Source organism: Cydia fagiglandana, chromosome 1 (genome assembly GCF_963556715.1).
Source record: "Cydia fagiglandana chromosome 1, ilCydFagi1.1, whole genome shotgun sequence".
In the NCBI taxonomy this organism is placed as follows: Eukaryota; Metazoa; Arthropoda; class Insecta; order Lepidoptera; family Tortricidae; genus Cydia; species Cydia fagiglandana.
Genome location: NC_085932.1, coordinates 3,986,343 through 4,014,219, shown reverse-complemented (window position 1 = coordinate 4,014,219; position 27,877 = coordinate 3,986,343). Strand labels below are relative to the sequence as shown.

The window sequence follows — 27,877 nt, the reverse complement described above, 5'->3', positions numbered from 1 at the left end:
TTATTTCATTTTTACCAGACCGGACCAAGTGGCTACGCAATAGGTAGGAATGAATGTAAAAAATGCAACCTGGTTATATATTTTTACAGATAACAAGAAAAGAAACGCTCACATAGCTGACATAGCGTGTAGAAGGCATTCGTCTCGGTTGACGCCATATCTTCTGTCGCAAGCTTAGCGCGGCGTGCCATATCTTTTGTTTCCTAGCTTTAAGGGCGTGGCACACTACTTCCGATTCGCACATCGCTTTGAAGTTTGAGCAACACAACGCTATGCGCGTAGCGACACCCGCTCGCGCGTCGGAGCGACGTGCGAAGCGGACGCAGTGTGCCATGCCCCTTACGCCCCCTCTTAACTAATCTTAGGTGAACCGTCTTTTCAATAACGTTTACCAATTGTCAGTTAACAGTGTGGTATAACTCTTATTATTAAAACTATAAGCTCGTTTCGAGATTCTATCCTCTATTCAAAATCGCTAACCGGTTCAATATTTTAATAATCGACTCTAAGGCAAGCCAGTAGTCATCATGAATCAGATGTAGCTTGTGGTAGGCACGCGCTAAGGCGCATGAACTGTTTGAATTTTAGTGAATGGTTTCTCGAGACGAGCTCAGTTTAAAATCTAACAGTTCAACATACGGCATCAAGCGGAAACCAAGGCTTTATGTAACTTACAGATTTAGTGCACAATTGTTTTCCATCGTATTTTATCGGAAATGGTTGTATTTGTCATGCTACTTGACTTCAGTACTATTTGTACCGAGACTGACTGAAATAGCATGACACGTTCGTACGTTTCCGTGAAAATACGTACGAAAATAATTGTGCACTACATGAACGATATAGTCGCTCAGCGCTCGCGCCTGGCGCGTTTAGCGCGACTAGTATTAGCGTCGTCATCATCGCGTCGCTTAGCGGGCGCCTGCGGCCGCTGCAACTGACTCTGCGCCGTTAACTGCAGCTGCAACGCATGCGTATTCAAACGTTCCGCTAGTAACAACGGCTGTAGCGCCGCCATCTTGTGACTGTGTAGGGTAACTCGTGGCCGGCTGTTGACGGCCGCGGTCAGCTGCTCCCGGACGGATAGCTCCCCGCTCTCCGAGTTGTTGTTCCATTTGTTCTCCTCCTCTTTGCTTTCTGACTCGGATTTCTCGGAGTCGTCGAGGCTGCATACGATGTGGACCTGGATAGAATGAGAATAATAGCTTATTAGTGTCACGTGTACCTACAGGTTTATAGCAAAAATATTGTCAACGTTTTTAGGCAACATATCTCTGTGTTCAGCTTTCGTTTCGAATGTGGAAGGAATCGATGACGTAGAATGATGATGATGAGAAATCGATGATGTAATTACAGCAGGAGTCAAATTAAAAACAAGTGCGAGTCGGACTCGCGTTCTAAGGGTTCCGTACATTACTCAATTTTTAACAATGTATTTTTTATATGTGAAACGCGAGTGAATTGCCTTTAAAAAAACCCGTAGGGGTCGGATCAAAAACTAAGTAATTAGTCCGACTCACGCTTGACTTCATATTTCTAATAGGTTTTCCTGTCATCTATGAATAAAGACCTTAGTAGTAGTAGTTTCGGAGATAAAGGGGGGAATGGTAATTTTTTGCCTATTTTCTTGAATTATTTCTAAACTGTTTATTTTAAAATTATAAAAAAAAATACAGTTTAGATTCTTATAATGAGCTCTTTCATTTGATATGTAACACAATATAGTTTAAAAAACTTTATTTTTTAATTTTCTCATTTACCCCCCAAAAGTGGCCCCTATATTTAAAATTCATTTGTTTACGTTACATGTCCGTCTTTGGGTCACAATCTTACATATGTGTACCAAATTTCAACTTAATTGGTCTATTAGTTTCGAAGAAAATAGGCTGTGACAGACGGACAGACAGACAGACAGACAGACGCACGAGGGATCCTATAAGGGTTCCGTTTTTTTCCTTTTGAGGTACGGAACCCTAAAAAGGATAATATATAGTACCTGCGCTCGAACTTCCGCGTCGAATTTGGATATGGTGCTGACTAGCGGCTTTGCCCAGCCTATGTGCAGGATGGGCGTCTGGCTACCCTCTTCCCATTTACATATTCCGTCGTAAAATCTGGAAACAAGAAAGAAATTCTATAGGTTGCCTATGTATTAAAAGACAAGCAAACGTGTATACTTCTCCCTTCTACTTGTAACAGTTGCCGAGTAGACCGCCAAAGACGTCAACCTTCGTGCGTTGCCATAAGGTGCGCGAAGACGCTCCGCGCACGTTAGGCTATGGTTAATACTGTTAATAGTAACATTTGTATGGAAATAATCGTGATTGTTACGTAAATCGCAGAGATTAAGTACTTCTTACGCGATTACTAAATAAAGTTTATGTGCAATGGAAAAACTGGCGGGAAAACAGTATTAGAATTAAACTGGAATAAATGTCATATAGTAAGAAAAAGTGACCAAGGCCTCCAGTGCCCCAGGCTGGAATCGAACCAGCGTCCTCTGCTATCGCGGCAGGTGCCTGTGCCATTCGGCCATCGATAGTAGTGTTTCTACTTGAAATAAAAACAAATTAAAATATTTACTGAAAATAATTTGATCTAATACTTTGAATAGTATTAGAATTTTTAGAAGATAAGTACATAACCTAACTGAAATCCTATTATTTTTACGTTTAACTCTAATGTAGTCTGGTAATCTCACCTTAAAAGCGAAGCGAAACATTCCGGATCTTTAAGAATCGAGCGCGCCGAATGTCCAGAGCTTTCAACTTTCATTAACTGTGGTATTAGCTCGTTGGCGATTTCCGAAAATTCCTTGTAGATTTCTTCATCGTCCCGAGAATAGTTGTAACTGCAATAAAACATAATTGATTTTAGACTGAACTGAATTAGTAATCGTAAGTTTGTGTCTCGTTTAGTTGTATATAATTTCACTACACCAAAAAACTTTTTAGAAACCTTAACCTTATTTTTAAAGACCTATCAAATGATGTGTCACATGTTGCTATATACTGAAAACAAAAAACTGGTCAAGTGCGAGTCGGACTCGCGTTTCAAGGGTTCCGTACAACACACAATTTTTAACATTTTTTTTGTACGTGTAACGTGACGTGAGTGAAACGTCTTGAAAAACCCGAATGAGTCAATCAAGTTTTCAACACATGTAATATGAAGTTTTCTGGCGTGGTGGCTTATATCTCTGCAAATATGCAAAGTAGCTGAGATAGGAAATTAAATGCCGAATGGAAATGGAAATGGAAATTAAATAAGTTATTTTATATTCGATATGTTACACATAGATAGTTTCTTTGAAATAAATACGATTTCAATGGAAAAAAAAATGCCGAACAATAGTACAAGTGTCTAAATGCGAAGACTGAAGACCGAGCTCCGCCAGGCGTGCTCACTCCGCGATTTCGTCGCTTTGCTACAGGTAGCTAAAAGTACATCCGTTCGACCCCAATTTTGGGGTTTGCCATATGCCGCGCTTCCTACAACTTCCGCAAGTGTTTTAAAAGCGAAGGCCGAAGAGAGATAATACCTACAAGGTGGCCAAAAAATACGCACATTCCCGTAGCCAGGGAGGTTTTGGGATTATACCTACTGAGCAACATTTACTATGGGACCCGAAATCGCGAAAAAAAATGTATCCTCCCATAGAAAACGGACCAGCCAAAACGTATGAAACAGCCAAATTTTTCTTCGCGATTTCGGGGTTGCACGTCGGCAACGGGAATACACTTAGTTTATTTTTTGGCCACCCTGTATAGTGCTTTTTAAAACACGTGACAATACCTAGTAACCTAATCAATCAGTACTACAAGTACCATTGCGGCTGTGTGCCAGATACAGCCTAGTCGCATTTTTTTATCTACAGTCCAACTCACGCTTGAAGCTAAAGGCACACCTTTTCGAGACGCTTCGGGTCTTCGGCCTTATGCGGATATCGGCCTAGGGCCTTCGCAATAGCTGTCTACATCATGTTTCACTTAAAGTATTGCGGCTGTGTCCCTAAAAAAACCTAAACCGCATTTTTGTTTTTAAATCCGACTCACGCTTGACTCTAGATTTCTAATAAGTTTTCCTGTCATCTTTAGGTAAAGCACTATTTTGTGTATTTTTTTCAGAATTTTAGACTTAGTAGTTTCGGAGATAGAGGGGGGGGAATGGTCATTTTTTGTCTATTTTCTTGAATAACTTCTAAAATTTTTATCGTAAATTTATAAAAAAAATATATTTGAGATTCTCACAATGAGCTCTTTCGTTTGATATGTAACACGACATAGTTTGCAAAACTTTGATTTTTAATTTTATGGTTTACCCCCCAAAAGTAGCCCCTATGTTTAAAATTCATTTGTTGACGTTACATATCCGTTTTTGGGTCACAGACTTACATATGTGTACGAAATTTCAACTTAATTGGTCCAGTAGTTTCGGAGCAAATTGGCTGTGACAGACGGACGGACAGACAGACGCACGAGTGATCCTATAAGAGTTCCGTTTTTTCCTTTTGAGGTACGGAACCCTAAAAAATCACTTTTAGTCACATTTTATGAAGGATAATTATTCAAGTTGTGCATTTTCGCTTAAATGTGTACCATTTACTTTTTTTCGAAAATCCATCACGTTTTGACTTATTTCTACTCAGAAATAGGAGCACAATCGATTTAAAAAGAAAAAAAAATGTATCCCAAAAAAATTATAACGCATTGTCACATACATTTGGTATGAACCGTTACGAAACTGACACCCAAAATATGTATGTAAAACTTGGGACCCTTTTTTTCCTTATCTCATTCAATAGTACTAGTCATTCTGAGTCTGAATAACCCAAAAGTTGGTACCATTTTTTCTTAAAACCCCCATATTTAGCAGTGCCCCCATCCATGGAACATTCATTGAAGGTGACCAATCTTATTTTACAGATATTAAACAAAAAGCAGGCCCAATACGTATCTTTGACGCGCTGCCACTGGTATATACTCATACATACATATAATATGCACCACATATGAGTCACTTCATATCAATATGTTATATTGAAATTTAAACTGTCATGATCATGAGTTAAACAGTAAAATTAGCTTAATGACAATAATGACTCATATATTGCTACATATTTTCTATTCAACTTTAACATAAAACCTTATCTATCATACTGTACAAGCGATCATAAAAGTATTAAAGGTACATACTGTCGAATGACGTCACCCGCACACGCCCAAGCATGAAACGCTTCCTTGTACATCTTATGCCGATGGTAATACCCTCCTTGAAACGTGTACGGGTACACATGCCGGTCCTCATAGTGTGTTCTTGAGGAACGGATTGCTTGGGTGTATAAGGCAGCTGAGTCCGGTCTAGAGGCACTTTTGGAGGTGTCTTCGGGAAGTGTGTTTTCTGACTGATCAGAGCAGTTTGATAGTTTCATGTACTCGTCTAGGTCACCGAGGTTACCCAGCGCCATTGGGTACATGTCGAGGCATCCTGTAACGTGATGAAAATCATGCGGCAAATGATATAGTTTTTTTTTTTTTACTAGCCCCAGGAATGTGATTTTATCCCAATTGTCTAGAAATTAACTAATGAAAGTTAGGATCAGCATCTTTATATGGAAATTTTATGAATAAAAATGTACTTTCTTTTCTTGTTTCAGCAAGTTTTCATAGAGATCAATGTGGTTAATTTTGCATCCAATTCAAATTGCTCCAATGGCGTCAATTCCTCATATGACTTATCATTTCTAAGTTCTCATTTTTTGCAATTAGTCTGTAGGCCAAGCACATGATTGGCGCGACAGCAGTGTTGGCCGAAACGTTAATGCAATTGAAAATGTTGGCCATTAACCATTATAAATTGAATCGTAAACTGTAATAGTCCCTTACGGTTTAAGGTTCAATTTATAATGATAGACTACCTGTCTTTTTGTAACTGTATTAATTACTGTCGCAAGATACTGTCACGCCAATCATGTGCTAGCCTGGCTGGTAAGAGTGATAAGCTAACACCTATCAGCTTATTGGTAAAATTATTACTATGGAGTACTTTATGTATAATCCCTAGTGATCATTATCATCTTCATTTCACCTCTAGTACTGCTTCAATGTGGAAGTCTATTGAGTCCAGCAGTGGACTGTGGGGATGGAAGAAACCCACATCCTGCAGGTCCTTACAATACAGCCCTATCCAAATCATCCAACCACCTTGTTGGTGGTGGGGGATTCCTAGTATAAATAATTAAATATCAGGGGACATGTTACACAGATCAACCTAGCCCCAAACTAAGCTAAGCTTGTACTATGGATGCTAGGCACCAATATACATACTTATATAAATAAATACCATATTTATATTCATAGACATCACCCATGACTTAGGAACAAATATTTGTGTTCACCGCACAAATAAATGTTCTTACCGGGATTCAAACCCAGGACCATCAGCTTCATAGGCAGAATAACTACCCACTAGGTCAGACCAGTCGCCAAAATAAACAAACCATTTTCATAAAGAAGCCACAGTAGCCTGTGCTGCATTTGTGCCACTTCATGAACATCTATAGTCGGGGTGAGAGTGATGTTGATGGAAGACACCAGCGCCGCCAGCTCCATCAGCCGCGTGCACACCACGGGCTTGCCCGCTACGTACAGCCAGGAACGGGCCAGCATTCCTTCCTCTACGGACCGGCCTCTTTTGTCTTCATTGCCTTTTCCGTGCCATGTCACCTTATAAAAAGTTGGATTATGAGTAAAAAGGTAACTGTTTTTGATTCAAAGAAAAAACAAGAGCCTCATAGCCTTCTCTTGCCATGCCATGAAGATATTCAACATTTTCTACACAGGCTCTTACTTTCATAGCTCATATTGTATTGTGCCACTAACATAGATATTAAGATACACTATAACTAACATACTATGGATCATTCTTGGTCTGAAATAAATGATTTATTACTATTATTTACAGTAAACTTTCATTCAATTATTTTCAATACCTTGCCCACTTAGCTTAGAACTTCTTGATTAAGAAGCTTGATAAAGCAAATTGTAAATAGGCAAGATCCCACTAAGCTTACACCTTCTACTGCTCATTGAATAGTTTGGAAACAAGGCTCACCTCTGCTGTTTCAGTCCCCTCCTTCCCAAACACGACCCAAGCATGATCCTCAGACAGCGCAAGGTGCACATCCCTCTTGCCAAGCACTTGGCATCCCGCGGTGACGGCAAAAGCCACGCCGAAGCAGTCAAGCTTGTTCCCAGTGAGGAAGCTGTAGATGGACTGTAGGTGCGCGCGGTCCTTGTAGTAGCTGCGCGTCAGCGAGTTCCACACCACGTCGGCTACCCGCTTCACCAGCTCGCGGGTCGCGTACTCGCCGGCCAGCAGCTTCGCGTCCACGCCGCTGCGCATCAAAGACACGAACCGCTCGTGCAGATCTTTCACTTCCTCCCATTCTACGCATGGAAACTTAATCTTTGCAAGCTTATTTGTCAACACGTTAATTATGTTTACATCTTTATCGCAGTTCTTAACATTAGTTAAGTTATTCTCGACTGCACCGACGATGATAGAAAATAGAGCCAAATCAGGCTCATTGTCACTGCGTAGTTGTTCTTCAAACAATTCGTATACTTTCTGTATACTGTCGATGGGAAATACTTTTTTATATTGTGATAATTCGGACATTATTGCTTCGCATTATATTACACTGTTAAAACAAACGTTTTTGATTGAAATAAATAAACAACCAAATGAAACACCGGCTTGCATTCACTCTACAGATTAAATACTTAATTGCAATGGTATTGTATGCACTTGCATCTATATTTGTAGTCAACAAGAGTACATTGCTTTGCCTAAGATATGTTGGTAGTAGTGAACCACGTAATAATTTTGTCAGGTGTCAATAATGAAACCGCAGAGTATAAACTCTGCTTAACTAAGGCTAATCACAAACGCATAGAATTTTCATTCAGCTTCCGTACGGAATGACAGGAGGAAACGGGACGTCGCTCTATACATACATAGCGCTATCTCGCTTGCAGATGTCATTCGTCATTCCGTACGGAAAATTCCATGCGTCTGTGGCCAGCCTTAATATGACATATGTCAATGTGATGTCAATCAAAGTTTATTTACTTTACGTAGCAATTTAGTAATACTGTGCAAAATACATATTAAAATTCAAATTCTAATTAAAAACATACTTTATTAATTGATTCTAATCCTTCTTAGGCTACGCGTAAAGTGCATTCAATGAACACAAGAATATCCATCAGGTACCACTTGCTTTAACAATGAACAACGTCCTACATGAAAAGCAAAATAATCGCTACCGTAAAAAGTACAAATTTATGAAAAGAAGAATTAAGAGCTTGATACTAGTAAGTACTGCATTATGTATCTTATAATATACATACTACTGAATGTTTAAATCTTTTAAAGAGCGGGTCCACACAGGACGAGCCGCCTCGCGAATCAGTTCTGTCCATGTAGACCATGTGCGCTCGCGGCCACAATGTCTCGGGCGAGGCACGTCTCCTCCGACCGAGCATATTCGCATGGAAATTTCCTCAGGAGGCAGCTTGTTCTGTGTGGACCCGTTTAATAGAAATTAAGAATCATTGCCTTATTAAACTTGTTAATGTGTAACAAACAATTCCAGGAAAATGCTGCACTTTGTGATGAAGTTGCAAAAATTCAAGAGAGTATAATAATTGTAAAGGATGAGAGAAAGTTTCTGTTGCGGAAGCTACTGGAATATCTCAATGAAGCTGAATTCTCACAACAAAATTACAGGCACGATACAACCACTATGGCTAATGGACCCAGCACAAAACTTAAGAAGAGAAAGAGTTTAGAAGAAAATGGTAGAAGCATTTCTTTATCTTAACAGCCTTGTGCCTACATCTTGAACTTTTTGATCTTGTCTAGCCTCTATAATAAAGCAAAAGAAAGAGATGCTAAATGAACTAAAGCAGAATTATGATAAACAATATGATTGTAAGTTATTTTAGTGATGTTCCGATTAAAACTAGTTCAGGGTAAGGTAACTTGCTCTACTGTTACCTCCCTAATTTTATCAAGCACCGAAATCAGATAGGGCACATTATGGTAGTTACATTTAGTTCATAACTAGACCTACATTAGTTTATTGAACTTTATATTCTACTGTATTGGGTTGAGAGTGAAAGTGATTGTAACAGTGAAATAAAATAACTATATCCCTAGGGATATAACTATAATTGAACTTACCAAGTAAAGCCATATATATTTCAGTTACAATTACAGATGTGCATCATGTGCATATAGAAAGTATCACAAAATTATCTTTCATAGGAAAGGTAACTTTCATTGTGAAGATGGAAAATTTCATTCCCCATACAAAAATGTGAAGTTTCTGAAATTATTCAATACAATTGTAATTTCAAATTTGTAAACTTTTCGATGACACATCCATACTTACAATTGGTTAGTCCAACATTGGTATTATATTGTTTAGTTCTCTCTGTATATGTTATAGTAATAATTGACCTTTTGATGTCATTTGCTATATGTATATGTACCTACCTGCCCCATGACCTGTGGGCACAACCACAACCACTCAACATGTGTAGGGCATCTTTGCATTGAAAGGTTTTTGAATTGTTTTGTGATGTGTTACGCTCAGTGTTTGTGAATAGTAAAGTTGTAAACATTTCTTTTAGTAAAAATTGACTTGTTACAGGAAGTCTGTTAATGGAGAGTAATATGTTAAATAATAATAATAACAGAATACAGAGTTTGGTTCTTTATTCACCACGGACTTAAGAATATAATCACATAAAAACTTCAACACATTATCTCTTAGCTCAACATATACATAATCATAAATATTAAAATCATCCTAATGAGTCAAGTCCAGGTCCATCACTAATGGGTTAAAGCCATCAGAACGGGGGCAAATTACATTATAATAGTGTCAAACACTGACATTAAGTATTAAATTTATAACATAGTTTGCACCCATGATATTGTACAAGCAACACTTCACATTGTTAACTACTATCATCGTCTTCCTCTTCATCATCATTAAATGACAGCAATTGGCTTTGCTTTTTTTGTGAGTTCTTGCTTGGCGCTTTTCCTTTTTTGTCATTTTCAGCTTTCTTTGACTTAGGTTTAAAAATAACCCGTTGACTAAGGTCTGCTTTAGTTTCTTCCGCTTCTTTCTCTAACCGTTTTCTCTCCACCTCTGCCTCCTCGGCAGTGAGGTCTCCCGGTTTCAAAACTACCACTTGCGGCTCTTCGCTTTCTGTATCGTCCACAAAATCTTCCTCGGCATTCTCAAGCGGGTCGAATTTCCGATTTCTGTCATCATATCCAGCTTGTCTCTTTATAACTTTAAGGAACTCTGGGTCCTCTGGTTTGATGTAATTTACGTTCCTTTTTCTATTAGCCATAATGCTGACTGGCAGTTAATAACAACTCTATGTCTGGTACCTATAATAAGGTACATTCAATACTAATGATTTATACATTTGTTAGAACAAAAAACATCATAATTTAGACTGAAACTTTAAAATAAATCAATCCAGCAATGGAGATACTATAAAGATAACCTCGGACCAAGCTTCGCTTCGCAAGCAAATCTTTTTTTTTAATAATTCGTCAAAAATTTGCCACAGATATGAATATGAGAGGTGCATAGAGAGGTGACATTTTCTGAACAATGTGAGAATGTTCAGGGGTATAAACATAAAAATCTACATAAAACCGCACTCACACGAGAGCATTATTTACATGAATCTAGGATATGGCACATGAATCTAGTCAATCTAGTTTAAACTGGATTGGGCATGAGTGGCGGGGATAACTGACAGAACAGGATAGTCTTACGCTTCGAGCAACACCGGCTTCCGACACGTCGGAAGGGAGGGGCCCAAGCGATATCTCGCCGTACAAATCTTTCTGCCATTTTTCGCGGGGGGAAAGGTGCACACAGTCGCATTTCTCACACACTTACATACAAAATCCAATCTGTAATGACGACACAAATACATAGAAAATGACACACGTCAAAGACAAATCTTGCAGACCTCGATCTCTTTTTGTGTACGGACGAGTGACTAGTGTCACAACACGCACACTGACATATTTTAATTGAAGCATGTCATTGTATTCTGAGAGATGAGAAGTCGGATTTGTCGCTCGACCGATCCGCAATTTGTACTGAGCGAGCAAAATCGATAAATCCAACAATTACTTGAGACTAAAATATAATAATTGTATTTAAATGTAATTTAACGTATGATATGTAAAAAAAATATTACATGTGAAATGTAACACTTTCTTTTTGTAAATTTGATGTCCCCGACCTCTTTTTATAACAAAAAACCGAGCAAACAGGCATTTTTGTGCAGCAGTGTTCACGCGCGCGTCTGGACTCGGTCTAGTGAAAAATCCAAGTGCAACTAGTTTTATTACCCGCGCTAGATTAGATTGACGCGCTAATCTTGTACCTCGGCAGAGGGGAAATAGTGCGAATGCCGCCTCCCTTCCGTGTTGCTCGAAGGTCTTACGTATCTTTCAGTAGGAGTAGAAGCGAAAGCGCTATTATTGTTTGTCCTTGTCACAGTCTCACATATTTTTTGTTCCCCACCGTAAATTTAGTATGGATTATGGTGGGCAACAAATAAATCCGACCAATCATAGTGTCGCATTGCGTATGTTTTGTCTCTCACGGAGGCACGCGTATACCACTTCTATAGGATCCTACCTTCTATGACTTTTTTTTATATAATAAGCCCCCTCCAGACTATGCGCGTGAATCGCGGGCGAAGCCGCGAACGCGAGTGTGGAGTCTAGTTCGCTGATATGCGAAATCGACTCCAGACTCGCGTTCGCGGCTTCGCGCCGCGATTCGCGCACGAGTGTGGAGCGGGCTATATACTCGGGCAAACATGGGGCAAACCCATTTTGTTAGTAGAAAAACGCGCGAATTTCAAATGATGACTCAGTTTTTGGAAACTTAAATGCGAGGTCTGCAGCTCACAGATTTATTAGTTTAGGTTCTGAATAAAGAATACATGGGCTATATCGTCCAATTTTTTATTTAGTGCAAATCGCCACACTGTGATTGTAACATCCAAAATTGTCCCAAAAAATTACATAACATTTTCATTTTTTGTACAAAAATATTTTTATTGTATGGAAAGGTATAATAACTATTTCGATAATGAATTCCTCGTCCATAAATTATACAAAAATGATATATAACTTGCTCTAGTTGCTAAGACTAGGAAGGAATATAGCATAGATTGGACCTCGGGAGCCGACCCTCCCTTTTTGGGGGGTCTGCATGGTACGATCTCCCGGGCCCCGGCTACCGGGGCAAATCAGCTTTGTTCAAGCAGCTTTGCTTGAGACTAAAGCGCATGAGAAATGACCTTACTCAACCTACTAAGAGTAGTAAGTACTTCACCCATCCAGAGACTAACCACAACCGACGTAACTGGTGCCGGATGCTATGGGCGCTTTCATACTACATCAGTGGGCCATTTTATAAAGCTACAAGTTACAATTTACAAGCCGAAGTCTCTTTCTAACCCTATGTGTTAGAACGAGACTTCCGCTTGTAAATTGTAACTTGTAGCTTTATAAAATAGGCCACATGGGTCGGCAAACTATTTATTAAGAATACAAAAGAATCAGCTACATCAAGAATCTGTAAATATCCCCAGTTAGAGTCTGTGCGGAAAGAGAAGAGTCGTGGAATTTAAGGGAACCCCAAAGTTGCTAACACACTATCGCACCGCACCAAGGTCATTGTGGGACGCACCCATAAGTAAAAGGGAGAAAGCGATATCTCTTTCTCCCTCTTACTTATGGGTGCGTCCCACAATGACCTTGGTGCGGTGCGGTAGTGTGTTAGCTACTTTACATTTCACGACTCTTCTTTCCGCACAGAGCGGCTACCGCGAAAACCGAAATTCGCAAATTGCGGGGATCTTTCTCTTTTACTCTAATGAAGGCGTAATTAGAGTGACAGAGAAAAATCCCCGCAATTTGCGAACTTCGATTTTCGCGGTTATAGCCCTGATTATACTAAAGAGCCATATAATAATATGTATAATATAAACTTTCAGATTTAAAGAACTAGAGGAACTTGCCGACCCCTGGCATACTTTATGAACACAAACTACAGAAGATGTATTAAAATGTACCTACTTATAATTGAATATTTGTCTGAATAAGTATCAGAGCCACAATAAGCAGAGAGCAAGTGACAATTTTAGGAGTCGTAAAATACCTAGAATAATGTTTCGTTTTTAATAATTAACAATAAATTTTTGTTTAATCCATTCGCTGTACGGAAATTGCGATCGATATTCGCATTGTTGCGGATACGGGACACGTCATGTATTTGTCTAAATAGAAAAGTGACGTAACCCCGTAATGCTTATTTCGAACATTCGACTATGTACAATATAAGTGGTATTTATTTACCACCATCGGGATATTTTTTTGGTTTTACTTCGCTAAACATGCGTGAAATATCAGCCTCCTTGAGTAAGAATGATGAAAATAACATTATTGTTTTCAAATATACAGTTTTGGCGCTAAGTAGCGATATTAAGCGATTCTATAGCGACACTGATGGTCTAAAAATTACAAGTAAAGCCACGTCACACGGCACCAAATTTTACTTTTGTTTCTGTTTATTATTTGATAGTAAATCAAAATTATTAGGTTTTTTTATATGTTTTAGTATATATTCAAAATGCATTAATATGATATTACTTCGATTTCGTTTTTAGCGAGTGTATTACAAGTAGACAATTACCATAGACAAAAATATTGCGACATGTAAGTACGCTTTTTCAAGCTTCATGAAAACAACGGACTATGAAGTGTGTATGGAAGTGCGTTAGACTGATTGCGCCGCAAATTACTTTCTAGGTAAGGTTTGTACGATTATACTTTTATCAAATATTTAATAAGTTTACGGGAAACTATTTTCGCCCGCACCCGAAATACTGATATATACTTTTCAGAAGTAGTTTGTTGTATGACATACAGGGTGTGTGCTCCTTATTTTCTAATTTTACTGCAAAACAGTTATTGCAAGATATCTAAGCGTAATGTTAAGTTCGGTTTGTGTATTTCTTAGCAGTATTGCTGTCGGTAATATACGAAAACACATATATAACGTATCATTAAAGTATTGGTAGTGAAATGAGGTTATAAGATTTTGTTCTCTAAAATTCTGCTTTTATGTATTTCAGTGTGGCACGAGGTGAGGAATGAATGTGAATAAATCAGCCTGATTTGGTTATTAATAAGAGAAACGAAGACAAAACATTTTTTTTTGAAGATCACAATGACAACTTTAGAGCAACAAGCTTCCAAACTTTTGGATTTTAACCAAAAGTTAGACATTACTTTACTGGATAATATTGTGGGATGCCTCTACTCGACCGTAGGAGAGCAGCAACGCATCGCGCAAGACATTCTTACCACACTTAAAGAACACCCCGATGCCTGGACTCGGGTTGATACAATTCTGGAATTCTCACAGAATCAGGAAACAAAGTACTATGCTTTACAAATATTAGAACAAGTGATACAGACGAGATGGAAAGTTCTCCCGAGAAATCAATGTGAAGGAATAAAAAAGTACATTGTGGGTCTCATCATAAAGAACTCATCCGATCCTATCACTATGGAAAGCAACAAAGTATTTTTGAAGAAGCTTAATTTGATTCTGATTCAAGTTTTGAAAAGAGAATGGCCTCACAACTGGGAAACATTCATTAGTGATATTGTGGGTGCCTCGAAGACCAACGAAAGCCTTTGCCAAAACAACATGGTGATCCTCAAGCTCTTAAGTGAGGAAGTTTTTGTGTTCAGTACCGGCCAGCTCACTCAAACCAAAACAAAACATCTGAAAGATACCATGTGTTCTGAATTTAGCCAAATATTCCAACTCTGTCAATTTGTACTTGAGAATTCACAAAATGCCCCACTTGTGGAAGCTACGCTTCACACTCTATTAAGATTTTTGAATTGGATCCCATTAGGCTATATTTTTGAGATGAAACTCATAAGCACACTAATATTTAAGTTCCTCAGTGTGCCGCTGTTCAGAAATGTGACTCTGAGTTGCTTGACTGAGATCGCAGGTGTGACTGTTAGCAACTACGAAGATCAGTTTGTTGCCCTTTTAGTGCAGACTATGGACCAGCTGGAGGGGATGCTGCCACTCACCACTAACATCCGTGATGCATATGCTACTGGACGTGACCAAGAACAAGTGTTCATACAAAATCTTGCACTGTTCCTTTGTACCTACTTGAAGGAGCATTGTCAACTTATTGAAAGAAGAGGATTGACCAATACGTTGATGAATGCATTGCGCTATCTTGTGTTGATTTCAGAAGTGGAAGAAGTAGAAATTTTCAAGATCTGTCTGGAATTTTGGAATTCTTTAGCTGCTGATTTGTACAAAATTGCCCCTTGTTCTCAATCATCAAATCTAGTTCTGGGCAAAAGTATGGGCAGGAAAGCTCTCTATGCTGATGTACTGAGCAGCGTGCGCTACATCATGATCTCGAGGATGGCCAAGCCTGAGGAGGTGCTAGTGGTTGAGAATGAAAATGGTGAAGTAGTGCGGGAATTTATGAAGGATACAGATTCTATCAATTTATATAAAAATATGAGAGAAACACTAGTGTACCTTACCCATTTGGACTACCAAGATACAGAACGGATTATGACAGAGAAATTGCAGGCTCAAGTGCATGGCTCTGAGTGGTCTTGGAAGAACCTGAATACATTGTGCTGGGCCATTGGCTCCACATCTGGTGCAATGATGGAAGAGGATGAGAAGCGGTTTTTGGTAGTGGTGATTAAAGAATTATTGGGTTTGTGCGAGCAGAAAAAGGGCAAAGACAATAAGGCTATAATTGCTAGCAACATCATGTATGTTGTGGGACAGTACCCGCGCTTCCTCAGGGCTCACTGGAAGTTCCTGAAAACTGTTGTAAATAAACTTTTTGAATTCATGCACGAAACTCACGACGGCGTACAGGATATGGCTTGTGATACGTTTATTAAAATTGCGTTGAAATGTCGGCGCCACTTTGTCACCACACAGGTTGGCGAAGCATGCCCATTTATTGAGGAGATTTTGAGCACTATCAGTTCCATCATCTGTGACTTGCAAACTCTTCAAGTTCACACTTTCTATGAGGCTGTCGGATACATGATTAGCGCACAAGTGGACCAAGTTGCCCAGGAGCAATTGATTGAAAAGTACATGTCTCTGCCCAACCAGGTGTGGGATGATATAATTTCGCAGGCATCCCATAATGTGGATATTTTGAAAGACCCTGAGGCTGTCAAACAGTTGGTCAGCATCCTTAAAACGAACGTGCGCGCATGTCGCGCTCTCGGGCATCCATATGTCGTGCAACTCGGCCGAATATATCTTGACATGCTGAACGTCTACAAAGTTATGTCGGAAAACATAAGTCAAGCGATTGCACTGAATGGTGTCGCCGTCACGAAGCAGCCTCTTATTAAAAACATGAGAATTATCAAAAAGGAAACACTGAAGCTCATCTCTGGCTGGGTTTCACGCTCCACGGACAATAGCATGGTACTGGAGAACTTCATTCCGCCCCTTCTAGACGCCGTTCTACTAGACTACCAGAGAACCGCAGTTCCCGACGCGAGAGAACCCGAAGTATTATCGTGCATGGCAGCCATAGTGTATAAGCTGGGAGGCCACATCACATCAGAGGTTCCGAAAATATTTGACGCAGTTTTCGAATGCACCTTGGAGATGATAAACAAGGACTTCGAGGAATACCCGGATCACCGGACAGAGTTCTTCTTGCTGCTACAGGCTGTGAACACAAACTGTTTCAAGGCATTCCTGAGTATACCGCCGGCGCAGTTCAAACTAGTATTGGATTCTATTATATGGGCGTTCAAGCACACGATGCGTAACGTGGCCGACACGGGGCTGCAGATCCTGCACCGGCTGCTGCAGAACGTGGAGCAGCACCCGCAGGCGGCGCAGAGCTTCTACCAGACGTACCTGTGCGACATCCTGGAGCACGTGTTCAGCGTGGTGACGGACACGTCGCACGGCGCGGGCCTCACCATGCACGCGACCATCCTGGCGTACATCTTCTCGCTGGTGGAGGCGGGCCGCGTCACGGTGCCGCTCGGCCCGACGCCTGACAACGTCCTCTACATACAGGTGAGCAGTCACTGCAGTTTGCCACTTAACTCAGTCAGACAGTGGGGGGTAATGAAGCATTTGAGCAACTTAATTTGAGACTAAAATGTATATTTTTTATCAGTTGCACACACCTTCAAACCCTCCCACCCCTTCACACATAGTAACCATAATAACTACTCACCTAAAGACTGAATTATGCAATAGACCTTTAAATACCGTAATACATAACACATATTGTAAAAGTTGAATACCCAGTGTAAAATAGTTGTCGGGCCTTATTTCTCCTTAACCCTTTGAACGCCATGCCTATCGTGCGCCGCGCTTCATCTAAAACGTCGGAATGCCCGAAGGTTGATATTGGGCGCGGGGGTCGGTGGACGTCTTTGGGGGCTGAAGGGTTTAAGTATCCTATTTACTTTGTGTCCGGGTTTTGTGGGACGCATTACTTATCTGCCAAGTGGCATCATGTCGTATCATAGCATGTAAAGGGCCTATAAATCTCACAATTTTCACATACGCTTTTTAGTTCTGTCTTAATATGGCTACAGACAATAGGTACTAAACCACGTAGTCCACGTACTTACAACACAACCAACATATACCTAATACTAAACGGTATTCATTTATTCAATTGTTCAGGTGATGCAGGATCATCTCGAATTGATGATTCTGCATCAACTGCATATTTCCGTTAGTTAGTAGACAAATCCTTTTGCATTTTTGTATTGAGAAATAAACTTTTAAAAATTATACAGGGTACCTAATATTTCAACGACTCATTACACACCACAAGATGAATATGTAGGTATACCCTGAAATAGCGCAAAATGTGCATACATACACATTATGACTGATTAGAACTAATTAATTAATTTTACTATGTTTACTATCCTACCGAAAAATATTAGGGAAAATAACACAATGTTTACCCATGTACGAATAATATTATCATTTGTTTTCAGGACTATGTGGCGAACCTCTTGAAAACTGCATTTTCTCATTTGACGGACAATCAAATAAAGATCACCGTGCAAGGGCTGTTCAACCTGGACCAGGATATTCCAGCCTTCAAGGACCACTTGAGAGACTTCTTAGTTCAGATAAGAGTAGGTTTCTTTCATTATCACTGTGTGGTGTATTTTTTTAGGTGATACATGGAGGCACCCGAAAGATTATAAGTGTATTCCTGATCATATTTAAAGACTAATTGTCCTATAAACTTTTCTGGAATTAGTTTCATAGTTAATACCAATTTACACAAAAAAACATTTTTACCCATACCACAGAATCCTATACCACGAGTCACTGTCAGTGTCAACACTACGACACAACGACATATTATGCTCTAACGTCTGCGTAATTTACTTTCATGATTTAGGTATTATGATTATGACACGGCGTCGATTTCAAGTTAGGGCATTATAGGAATGTGGTATTTCGAGAAAAAAAAATATCGTTCTGATATGTATTCACAAATCTTGACACTATTCCGTTTTGAGATCTAGAAATTTTGGTGAATGGGTAAAAGAAAATTAAGTTGCAATGAAACCAAAGCCCACGCATAACCTCCTATGGCGTTATTCATAAACGCGTCACTGGCCTGAATTAGTTATGAGTCGTTTGCCTTTATCTGTCATTTTGACTTATATTATGTATTTGTAAGAAAGGGATAAAAAGTAATTAAATTAAATAAGGCCCGTAAAATTTTATGAACAAGAGGGTTAACGCTCGTATCATCTGATTGCAGGAATACACGGGTGAGGACGACAGCGACCTGTACCTGGAGGAGCGGCTGTTCGCGCTGCGGCAGGCGCAGGAGGAGAAGCGGCGCGTGCAGCTCTCCGTGCCCGGCATGCTCAACCCGCACGAGCTGCCCGAGGAGATGCAGGACTAGGCGAGGTCAGCCCACCGGGGCGAGCTGTGAGTAGCGATGGCCGAGTTTTTACATGGCCGTGTTTGAACAAGGAAAACGTACTCAGAAACACCCTTCAGAAAAAAACGGCGCGAATTTAAATTTTCTACAGGAAGTCAAGCCTTGGCGCCTACATTTTTTATTTTTGCCGCCTTTTCCTACTGACAAACTGGGTGTGCCAGAGTATAGTTTGGCCAGGGTCTGTCTCCTTTCAAGCATAATAAGTTTATGGAATGCAAAGTTATCTTAAGCCGCGTTTACACTTAGTGTTCTGAACAGTTCTGAGCGAGCAATCGTTCGTTCGTTTGGTAAATGAAACACATGCTCAATTAGTGAGTGGGAAGAGCAAACACTTGCTCAAAACAAAATGTTTGCTCAGAACACTAAGTGACAACGCGGCTTTTTAGACGGACTAGTAGGGTAATAATGTATCAGCGTATCACAGGCACATCTGAAAATCATAACTGAATACTTTGCCTCTGATTATTTTCTACGGTCACGCATAATTGTCAAATATAACTGATAGATTACAGACGATTTTTTAGTTATATTTGACAGATTTCCTTGACCATAGACAATAATTTGCGCCAATACACTTCAGTGTTGAATTTCGGATGTGTGTGCGAAGACCCTAATGTATGCATAATTTGTGTTCGCACGGGACTTTCATCTACAAGTACGTTTTAGAAAATGGCCGATCGCTACTCGCTTTAACGTCGCTGATCAGACAGCCGCCCTAATCTCTTTTTGTAACTTTCAGATACTAAAATGACGTCGCGTTGCTTATTTATGACTTTAAATCGGGGGATACAACGAATTAACTGCGGAACTTAAAATTTACTAACTTATTCGTTTTAGGGGATATTTGTCATATTTGTAGGTGTAATTGGTATATAAAATTCTTTAGTCAAACTGACTTACTTGACTATGATAGATCTTAGTTGCATTATGGTTAAGAATGGTGAGTTAACTATGTCAACAATCTGTACATTGTTATATCTTATTTTTTTATTTCACTGTACTACGCTAAGTTTGCCGCCTTGTGGGTTTCTTTCTTTCTTCATAAGTCATATCCAACTGTCATTTTAGTATCTGGAAAATAATAACTGAGACGAGACACTTGTTTGACCGAGGAATCGAATATTCTCGATTACTCTTAAGAGTCTCTTAAGGCTGCCCATTAGGATAAACTCCTAGCTACGCCGAAGACTAGTAACAGTTCACTAAAATACGCTACAACCACTTGACACTAGGAATGGTGTTTTCGCAGAAAACGGTCTACAACGACTAAGTCAATATTTAGAACTGTTTGCACGACCGATAATCTATAAACAAAGTTTTTTACCCACTTTGACTTGAACAGTTCATGTTGCTATTGGTTTTACATACAATTCAAATTAAAACCACAACTTCAATTATAGAGCCATGGTCAAGAAACTATGATTTAATCCGACTTTGCATGGTGTATGTCTCTTTAATCGATTTAACTTGTTTAACCATCGTTGTAGTTAGAAATCTTTGAAATCTCGAAATAAACGAAAAAGAAAAACATCGTTTTTAAACTAAATTCAAAATTACTTGTATATAAAGCCAGATCAGTGTGGTTTCGTATTAGTGTAAGGGCGCTGTGACGTAATAATTATAATATAGATCAGGATTTTGTACGGCTTATGTAATAGTATTTTTATATTTTTGGACACAATGTTAACAACCTGTTGTTATAGCAACCCAACTCTGTGATTTTTTAAGGCATTGTTTACCAATTGTGTGCGATCCACTACAAAATACGCATATCCCGGAGAAGATAACTCCTTAATTCCGGTTCCTTAGTGATGACCCAATGCCACGGAATTCAGAGAAAAATGTCTATGGTCACGGAAAATCTATCAGACAAAATTAGCAGAATTTAAAGAGCTGACGGAAAGGATTCTATTAGATCGGCCAGAACCATAGACATTCCATTCTGAATTCCCTCACGTTTGTGGTAAGCAGTTGATTCGCTTGCGCTCCGTCTAATTGGAATTAACAACCTAACGTATCATGAGTAAGCACATTCTGCTTCGACTTATGGGTTTAAAAGCGAATTAGACCATTTCGTACCACTGGCTCACCGCCAATGGTATAAATGTGGTTCTTTCTGTAAATGTGGCATTCTAGGTAATATTGCCCATCAGGACAACTTGTATATTTGACGCAGACCAAGGCTAATCGCATAGAAAGCATTGCCTTAGATAAAACCAGAGAAGACAGCTTGTACTTAGTGGTTCACTAGTTAGGGGGAGTCACGTGCATCGTAGTTGGCGAGCCTAGTTTACGCTTTTCAACTATTATTTGTAGCATTTAATACGTATTAAGGGTCAAGTAATTTCAATAGAGTTAGCCCCAATAACTACTATTATACTATTTGCACGTTTAGTGTGCGTTTCGAGAGTTTTGAGCAGTTCATAAAATAAGTGCACAGTTAAGCTTGTTTCTCGCGAGATTTCTCGTTTTGTACGAGATCCGACCCGAGATGTCGTTCGTATCATCTAGTTTGATACTGAGCTAAAATGATAAGTTATTTTGCCAAAACAACCTCTAAGCTAAGCTGATAAGGGTGACTTCTTCGAGTTATGTGTATCACAATTTACAACATGTGATAAAAACAGTAACTGCATGCCACTTGGATGGAAAGTCACTTGTATAAGCCTAGCTACAATATTTCGAATGTAAATGAGAAACGATTTAATATGGACATAACTGAATAAGCTGCCAATTTCATGATCCACGTTTGATTTAATTTTAAAGTACTTTGATGTTATATTTGTAAGTTTTAAAATTGTATAATAACGATAGGACTCGGCTCTGCAGCGAGGCAGCAAGACTAGTGGTTAAGATATCACATTTAAGTGGACTGTTATCATAGTTTTACGTGGATGCAAATCTTGTGCCTATAAAATATTACCTTATTCTGCCAGATTGTACAGAGCCCGTATGGAACATGTAAGGTGATGAATGCTAGGAAGGTTGGATCACAAACCACTCCGATAAGGGCATATTTTGCCGGCACAAGTCGTAGGTGGGCCTTATTTAAGCAAGCATTAAATCATGCATCAATTTACATTGCTAGATGAGATAGAATATTTCTATGTTTTTAAGTAATCTTCAAATGTAATGAAATCTCTGTGATGGAACCAGTGTCGGATGTTCAACATGTGCGCTACTAAAGCTGAGTATTAATTCGTAGATTCTAGGTAAAACTTTATGAAGTGAATTGCTGTTAGTAACATTTTTTTATGTTTTGTTTAATGTTGTCTCAACTAATTTCATGATGGTTTGGGAATCTGAACACTCAGGGTAGTATCCAAACACATTTTGGGCCCGATTAACTGTCAGTCTTTCATTTTGTGTTTGAAATAAACAAATAAATATTAAGTGATGTGTCTCTTTTAATTGAGTTTCCCTGATGTTACCTTTCCTAGTTTTCCTACCTCATAAGCCCCCTCCACACTCGTGCGCGAATCGCGGCGCGAAGCCGCGAACGCGAGTGTGGCGTCGATTTTCGCAGACAGCGAAATCGACTCCACACTCGCGTTCGCGGCTTCGCCCGCGATTCACGCGCATAGTCTGGAGGGGGCTATAGCCTAATACTTTGAGCAAGGGAGTGGTGTGCAAGGAAATGTTCTTTTTTGGCAAATATCTTATTTAAGATACAATTATTTATCGCTGACTGTACTTTCAATTTTAGTCGCGTACAACTAACAGAACTCATCGAACGATTCTAACAAACCTTACAAACCCAAGTTCAATGAGGTTGCGTTGTTTTATTTCCTAGTTCACTAGTTCCTATGGTCATTTTCGGTTTCCATCATCAGAAAACGTCGATTTCATCAAATATGGTACCGGTTTCTTTCATATTTTGGTAGACCATGCTCTTAAGGGATTATAAGTCTATCCGTGGCCGGACACTTTCTGCTATCTTGTTGATAAGAGCGACAGGGAAACAAGTGAAATAACCAATAATAATCTCTATACATTCTAAATCATAGGACTAAAAATGACTAGCCATCTTAATAGCCGTATGGCTGGCCGCATACGTACGGAATGATATGTGCAAGTGAGACAGGCTATCCATATGTATAGCGACGTCCCGTTTCCACCTGTAATTCCGTACGGAAACCGAATGAAAATTCCGAAAGTGTACGGCCGAGGGTAACAGACTACCGTACCGCACCAAGGTCGCGGTGCGGTAGCGTTAAAGCTGTTACTGCCGATGCGATGCTGCTAGAACCACATTTGCTATCCGGAATTCCGTCGCGTGTGTAGTGATCTTATGTGGTCATTTGACATGGGCCACTTAAATACGTCTGTCAAGTTTATCTGTGGCATCATTTTATATTATTGTCTATGGTAAGTCAATATTCATTTCGAGGTTTTTCGATTTTATTTCTATTTTTATGTCATGGCAATGGCGTAAAATCAAGTCCTTTCAATCATTGATCTCAGTGTAGAATTCTGAAATAACCTCATTTATTGATGATTTAACATTTACCAAAACAAACGGCATTTTAAAGAGGAAGAGATGGCTAACACAGAAGAATCGACGAGCAACGACACCGCAGAAGATAGATTGGTGCCTAGTGAGAGCAATGATGCTGCGTTATCACCTGATAACGTCGATGTAAGTTCTCATTCTACTTAACATACTTTGACTATATTTTTTACGGAATAAAGCGAGAATAAACCACACTAATAACGAGGTCTTAGATCTGAAAGAGTGTGTTCACTAAAGTTACATACCTATAAATCATTACCACTGAAAATACTATGCCAAGGTTCGAAGTTTTTATTGTATGTAATGGTCACGGTCAATCTTTTTAACCTTTACTACAAAATATTTCAGATTAATGCTCAAATTGACGAACAACGTGCAAGAATGCAGCCAACCAAAATGGAATCGTTTTTTGCTATAACTAAATCCTTGATACTAAGGGCTTTGGTTGTGTATTTCATCACCTCAATGTTCCGTCAGCCGGCTGCTCCTAAACCAGAAGTGAATTCTCCAACAGGGGCCCCAAGGATTCCCTCCATCAATATGTTTTCTAATGGGACAGAATTAGATATGTTTTGTTACTTATCTGAAAAGGAGTTTTTTGGAAAATTTGAAGATGCTAAGTTAATTTGGAAGCATGAGGGTATTACCTATGGGGATTGGTATGCAGGACCAAACAAGGATGGAACCTACACATTTTCTACTACAATTGAACCTTCACATTCCTTAAAAAATAATGGCTCAATTTATCTTCATGTGTTTATAGTCCAAGCAGGAAAGTCGCCTGACCCCAGGGACACAGAAAACTATGCTGGGGATTTCATTACCTATGGCAAAAAGATGGTTAACAAGTACAAGAAGCTACGTTACATGAAAACACATAACTTACTGACTGGCCAGACTGAAAAGTCAGAGGAGGAACAAAAGAAAGCGGAGACTTTAAAAGAAGAAATAGTGTCTCATTGGCATCCCAATTTGACTGTCAATTTGGTGACAGATCAGACCAATTGGATGCAAGGGAGCGTACCACCACCTCTAGACGAGTTCATATACTTTGTGCCTGATGGCAAGTACTACAAGCCAGCTGTGTTCCTAAATGACTACTGGAATATGATGAGAGATTATGTGCCAATTAATTCATCTACAACTACTCTTGAGTTGCAGTTAACTTACCAGCCATTGAGTTTGTTCAAATGGCAGCTGTACACAGCACAAGCTATGAGAGATAAGCTAAGCATGTTTTCAGCTCTTGGGGCCGAGGAGCAAGATGAGGAGCAGGACACTGTTAAGGAGCTGCTCCTAGACACCTCCCCCTATCTGCTGGCACTCACCATATCAGTCTCTATACTGCACTCAATATTTGAACTCTTGGCATTCAAAAACGATATTCAGTTCTGGAACAACAGGCAATCACTTGAAGGCCTCTCTGTGAGATCAGTATTTTTCAATGTTTTCCAGTCAACTGTTGTACTATTATATGTTTTGGACAATGAGACTAATGTTATGGTCAGAATTTCATGCTTCATAGGTTTATTAATTGAAATATGGAAAATTAACAAGGTGATGGATGTGAAAATTAATAGAGAAAACAGAATACTTGGTATTCCAACATTAAGTTTCACAGACAAGGGATCCTATGTAGAATCGAGCACTAGGGAGTATGATACTCTGGCATTCCGTTATCTCAGCTGGGCATGCTTCCCACTGCTTATTGGTTATGGAGTGTATTCCCTACTTTACCAAGAGCACAAGGGATGGTATTCTTTCGTTCTTAATATGATGTATGGATACCTCTTGACTTTCGGATTCATCATGATGACGCCGCAGTTGTTTATCAACTACAAACTCAAGTCTGTTGCCCACCTCCCATGGCGAATGATGACATACAAGTTCTTGAACACATTTATTGATGATATATTTGCATTTGTGATTAAAATGCCAACTATGTATCGTATAGGCTGTTTCCGTGATGGTACGTAAAAATATCATTATTAAAAAAATATAATATCTTCCAACATCATAATTTTAGATTATTACTTATTACAATTGATTGTGATCATCTTTGTTTCAGATATTGTATTCTTTATATTCCTATACCAACGTTGGATCTACAAGGTGGACCACAAGCGGGTGAATGAGTTTGGCTTCTCCGGTGAGATGGAGTTGCAGCAGAGCCAGGAGAAGAATGGCACCCCTGCCATTACTGAAGGCGAGCCCGCTGACAAGAAAAATGACTAAGGCTTTTTGCCTGAACTATATAATATTGTTGTTATCAGTACATTTCTGTCCTTAATCTAATAATTGAAATTGGGCAAACATATTTATTATAATCTAGTTAATACGATTTATCTTACATGATGCTGGTGTAAGCTAAGGGAAGTAAAGATTTGTGCTAGGATATCGGTTGATATTCTAGCATAATTCTTTACAGCTTGTGTTATGTACATGGGTATGTCCATGCCATTGCTGTTTTTATTTACATAATAATATGTATAAAGTGCGTCTTGGGGATGTATGAACTCTTGGTTTAATTAAATTTGCATATGAATTAAAGTATTATACAAGGTCTTGTGATTACATACCTACGTACAAACATTCTATTAAGGTTACCAAAGAATTTTCTTGGTTGTACTTTTATTCAAGTTCTGACAGTATTTTGTATATGTTCCAGAGGTTAGAATAGGAGGCCAGAATTCTTGCAATGGACATTTAGAAATACCTTTAGTTATCTAAGGCTCTAAGCTGAAGATAATAAGGACGATGTTTCAATACCTACCGTCTTGGATTACGCAAGAACGTGGCCCACTTTTTAAAATACTATCATATCATTCTTTACATTTTTTTCGGATCTTAAAAATAGCAAAAATTGTTATAGATTTTAGTTAGGATTGTTAAGGTTTATTGAATTTATTCTTTAATACATAATGTATTCTTAGCAGGGTAAAAGAACAAGCGACTTAATGAAAAGGATTTGATTTCACTCGAATATAGGCGTCTCGTGATGTAGGTACCTAACTATGACGTACCTAAATATTTTGATATTTTATTTCATTTAACTAGACTGCCTCGAGTGGGCTATAAGTTTTACTTGTTCAAAGTTATTGTTTACCCATCGCGCTAATACTGATATCCGAGCAAGCTAAATATCCCAAAATTGAAAGAGGAGGTGAACACTTTAATAAATCATCGTACCAGCTATAGTGAAAAATCAAAAACATGTACTAAACTGGCACTCTAGCTCTAGACTGTATAAACTTTTCACACTAATTTTAAAGAATAAGAAGAGCTTTACCAGCGGGCATGGTGAAAATTATTGGTACATCGGTTCCAATTTCCAAGTCACGATTGTAATTCGATTCATAAATATTTGTGTGATTTATTTTAGAATATCAACATACGTTTGCAGTTTGATTATTGATACTTTCGACCATTAGTATTAACGAGTGTTATTAACGACGCAGTTGGTCAAGTGATAGCAAATTCTCTACTTAGGCGAATCTTATTTCAAGTATCTACGTTATTCCATTCTCTTATATTTACTGAATTACTTATTTCAGTATTTGTTGTTCTTCGAATATTATCGATTTTGTTAAAACATTCTAAAGTATTGATTATTGTGGAAATAAATGGGTATAGTGTGCGGGAGGTAAGGTGGTGCGATAGCGGATCATATAGCCGAGGGTCTACAGCGAATATCTTCGATCGCTCGTTGTCTGCTTTCGTTCTCTATCGCTCGACAATGCAAGATCGATAGGATAAATTAATAATCGAGCGAACGATCAAAAATGTTGGCAGTAGGCCTTCCGACTACGACCCGCAGGGGTCATGCTCCTTACTTGCCGCCTGTTATACTGTTAATGTGATTTGATCTATTATTACATTACCTGGGCATCCTACTTGATCCTACATAAAAGGCGTAGGTTTAGTATCGTTTTCATTGATTATGTACTTACACGTTTTGTCATAATTGCACTGTTATTACTAACGTATAGAACCGACACAGAGAACCTGTATTTTACGACATGATTTGATGTTGTTTTGACAACAAACCATAGAAGCGGAATCTCGCGACCTAAACGTGTAAGCGCCATGAATTTTACGACGTTTTGGTCGCACGGTACAGGTTGGGATTGCGACGATTTCTTTGTTTTAGGTAGGTACTATGTAAGCATCATTAATAGAACCCTCCGCTTTAAGGATGCTTACA

The 27,877-nt window shown here is 39.0% G+C and overlaps 4 protein-coding genes across 5 annotated transcripts; 2 read left to right on the top strand and 2 right to left on the bottom strand.

The window, feature by feature from the left end:
- Positions 1-343: 343 nt before the first annotated feature.
- LOC134678363 (menin) lies at positions 344-7,765 on the bottom strand. Its single transcript, XM_063536952.1, has 6 exons — positions 7,114-7,765; positions 6,500-6,725; positions 5,196-5,487; positions 2,702-2,851; positions 1,997-2,114; positions 344-1,183 (listed from the first exon to the last, which is right to left on the bottom strand). The coding sequence occupies exons 1-6, from the start codon at positions 7,678-7,680 to the stop codon at positions 851-853; spliced, it is 1,686 nt and encodes a 561-aa protein (XP_063393022.1). The 5' UTR covers positions 7,681-7,765; the 3' UTR covers positions 344-850.
- A 2,004-nt stretch (positions 7,766-9,769) lies between these two features.
- LOC134678298 (uncharacterized protein KIAA1143 homolog) lies at positions 9,770-10,626 on the bottom strand. Its single transcript, XM_063536833.1, has one exon. The coding sequence runs from the start codon at positions 10,434-10,436 to the stop codon at positions 10,032-10,034; it is 405 nt and encodes a 134-aa protein (XP_063392903.1). The 5' UTR covers positions 10,437-10,626; the 3' UTR covers positions 9,770-10,031.
- A 3,174-nt stretch (positions 10,627-13,800) lies between these two features.
- Positions 13,801-22,557, top strand: LOC134678149 (exportin-1). Of its 2 annotated transcripts, none has more exons than XM_063536636.1 (4): positions 13,801-13,935; positions 14,262-17,245; positions 18,190-18,333; positions 18,975-22,557. In XM_063536636.1, the coding sequence occupies exons 2-4, from the start codon at positions 14,357-14,359 to the stop codon at positions 19,119-19,121; spliced, it is 3,180 nt and encodes a 1,059-aa protein (XP_063392706.1). In that variant the 5' UTR covers positions 13,801-13,935; positions 14,262-14,356; the 3' UTR covers positions 19,122-22,557. The 2 variants fall into 2 exon arrangements, with proteins under 2 accessions (XP_063392706.1, XP_063392782.1); XM_063536712.1 differs by having other exon boundaries at positions 13,875-13,940.
- Positions 22,558-23,578: 1,021 nt separating this feature from the next.
- Positions 23,579-27,533, top strand: LOC134678068 (putative lipid scramblase CLPTM1). The gene is made up of 3 exons (XM_063536544.1): positions 23,579-23,799; positions 24,022-25,642; positions 25,742-27,533. The coding sequence occupies exons 1-3, from the start codon at positions 23,701-23,703 to the stop codon at positions 25,906-25,908; spliced, it is 1,887 nt and encodes a 628-aa protein (XP_063392614.1). The 5' UTR covers positions 23,579-23,700; the 3' UTR covers positions 25,909-27,533.
- The last annotated feature ends 344 nt before the right edge of the window (positions 27,534-27,877 follow it).

What these genes read in the sequence shown, in the direction of transcription:
- LOC134678363 (XM_063536952.1), bottom strand. Translation starts at nt 7,680, where the DNA reads ATGTCCGAATTATCACAATATAAAAAAGTATTTCCCATCGACAGTATA. An exon ending in AGGGGACTGAAACAGCAGAG is followed by an intron (nt 6,726 to 7,113) that starts GTGAGCCTTGTT and finishes ACTTTTTATAAG; the next exon opens with GTGACATGGCACGGAAAAGG. An exon ending in GCGGGTGACGTCATTCGACA is followed by an intron (nt 2,852 to 5,195) that starts GTATGTACCTTT and finishes GTTTTATTGCAG; the next exon opens with TTACAACTATTCTCGGGACG.
- LOC134678298 (XM_063536833.1), bottom strand. Translation starts at nt 10,436, where the DNA reads ATGGCTAATAGAAAAAGGAACGTAAATTACATCAAACCAGAGGACCCA.
- LOC134678149 (XM_063536636.1), top strand. Translation starts at nt 14,357, where the DNA reads ATGACAACTTTAGAGCAACAAGCTTCCAAACTTTTGGATTTTAACCAA. An exon ending in ACAACGTCCTCTACATACAG is followed by an intron (nt 17,246 to 18,189) that starts GTGAGCAGTCAC and finishes ATTTGTTTTCAG; the next exon opens with GACTATGTGGCGAACCTCTT. An exon ending in ACTTCTTAGTTCAGATAAGA is followed by an intron (nt 18,334 to 18,974) that starts GTAGGTTTCTTT and finishes ATCTGATTGCAG; the next exon opens with GAATACACGGGTGAGGACGA.
- LOC134678068 (XM_063536544.1), top strand. Translation starts at nt 23,701, where the DNA reads ATGGCTAACACAGAAGAATCGACGAGCAACGACACCGCAGAAGATAGA. An exon ending in TATCACCTGATAACGTCGAT is followed by an intron (nt 23,800 to 24,021) that starts GTAAGTTCTCAT and finishes AAAATATTTCAG; the next exon opens with ATTAATGCTCAAATTGACGA. An exon ending in TATAGGCTGTTTCCGTGATG is followed by an intron (nt 25,643 to 25,741) that starts GTACGTAAAAAT and finishes TCTTTGTTTCAG; the next exon opens with ATATTGTATTCTTTATATTC.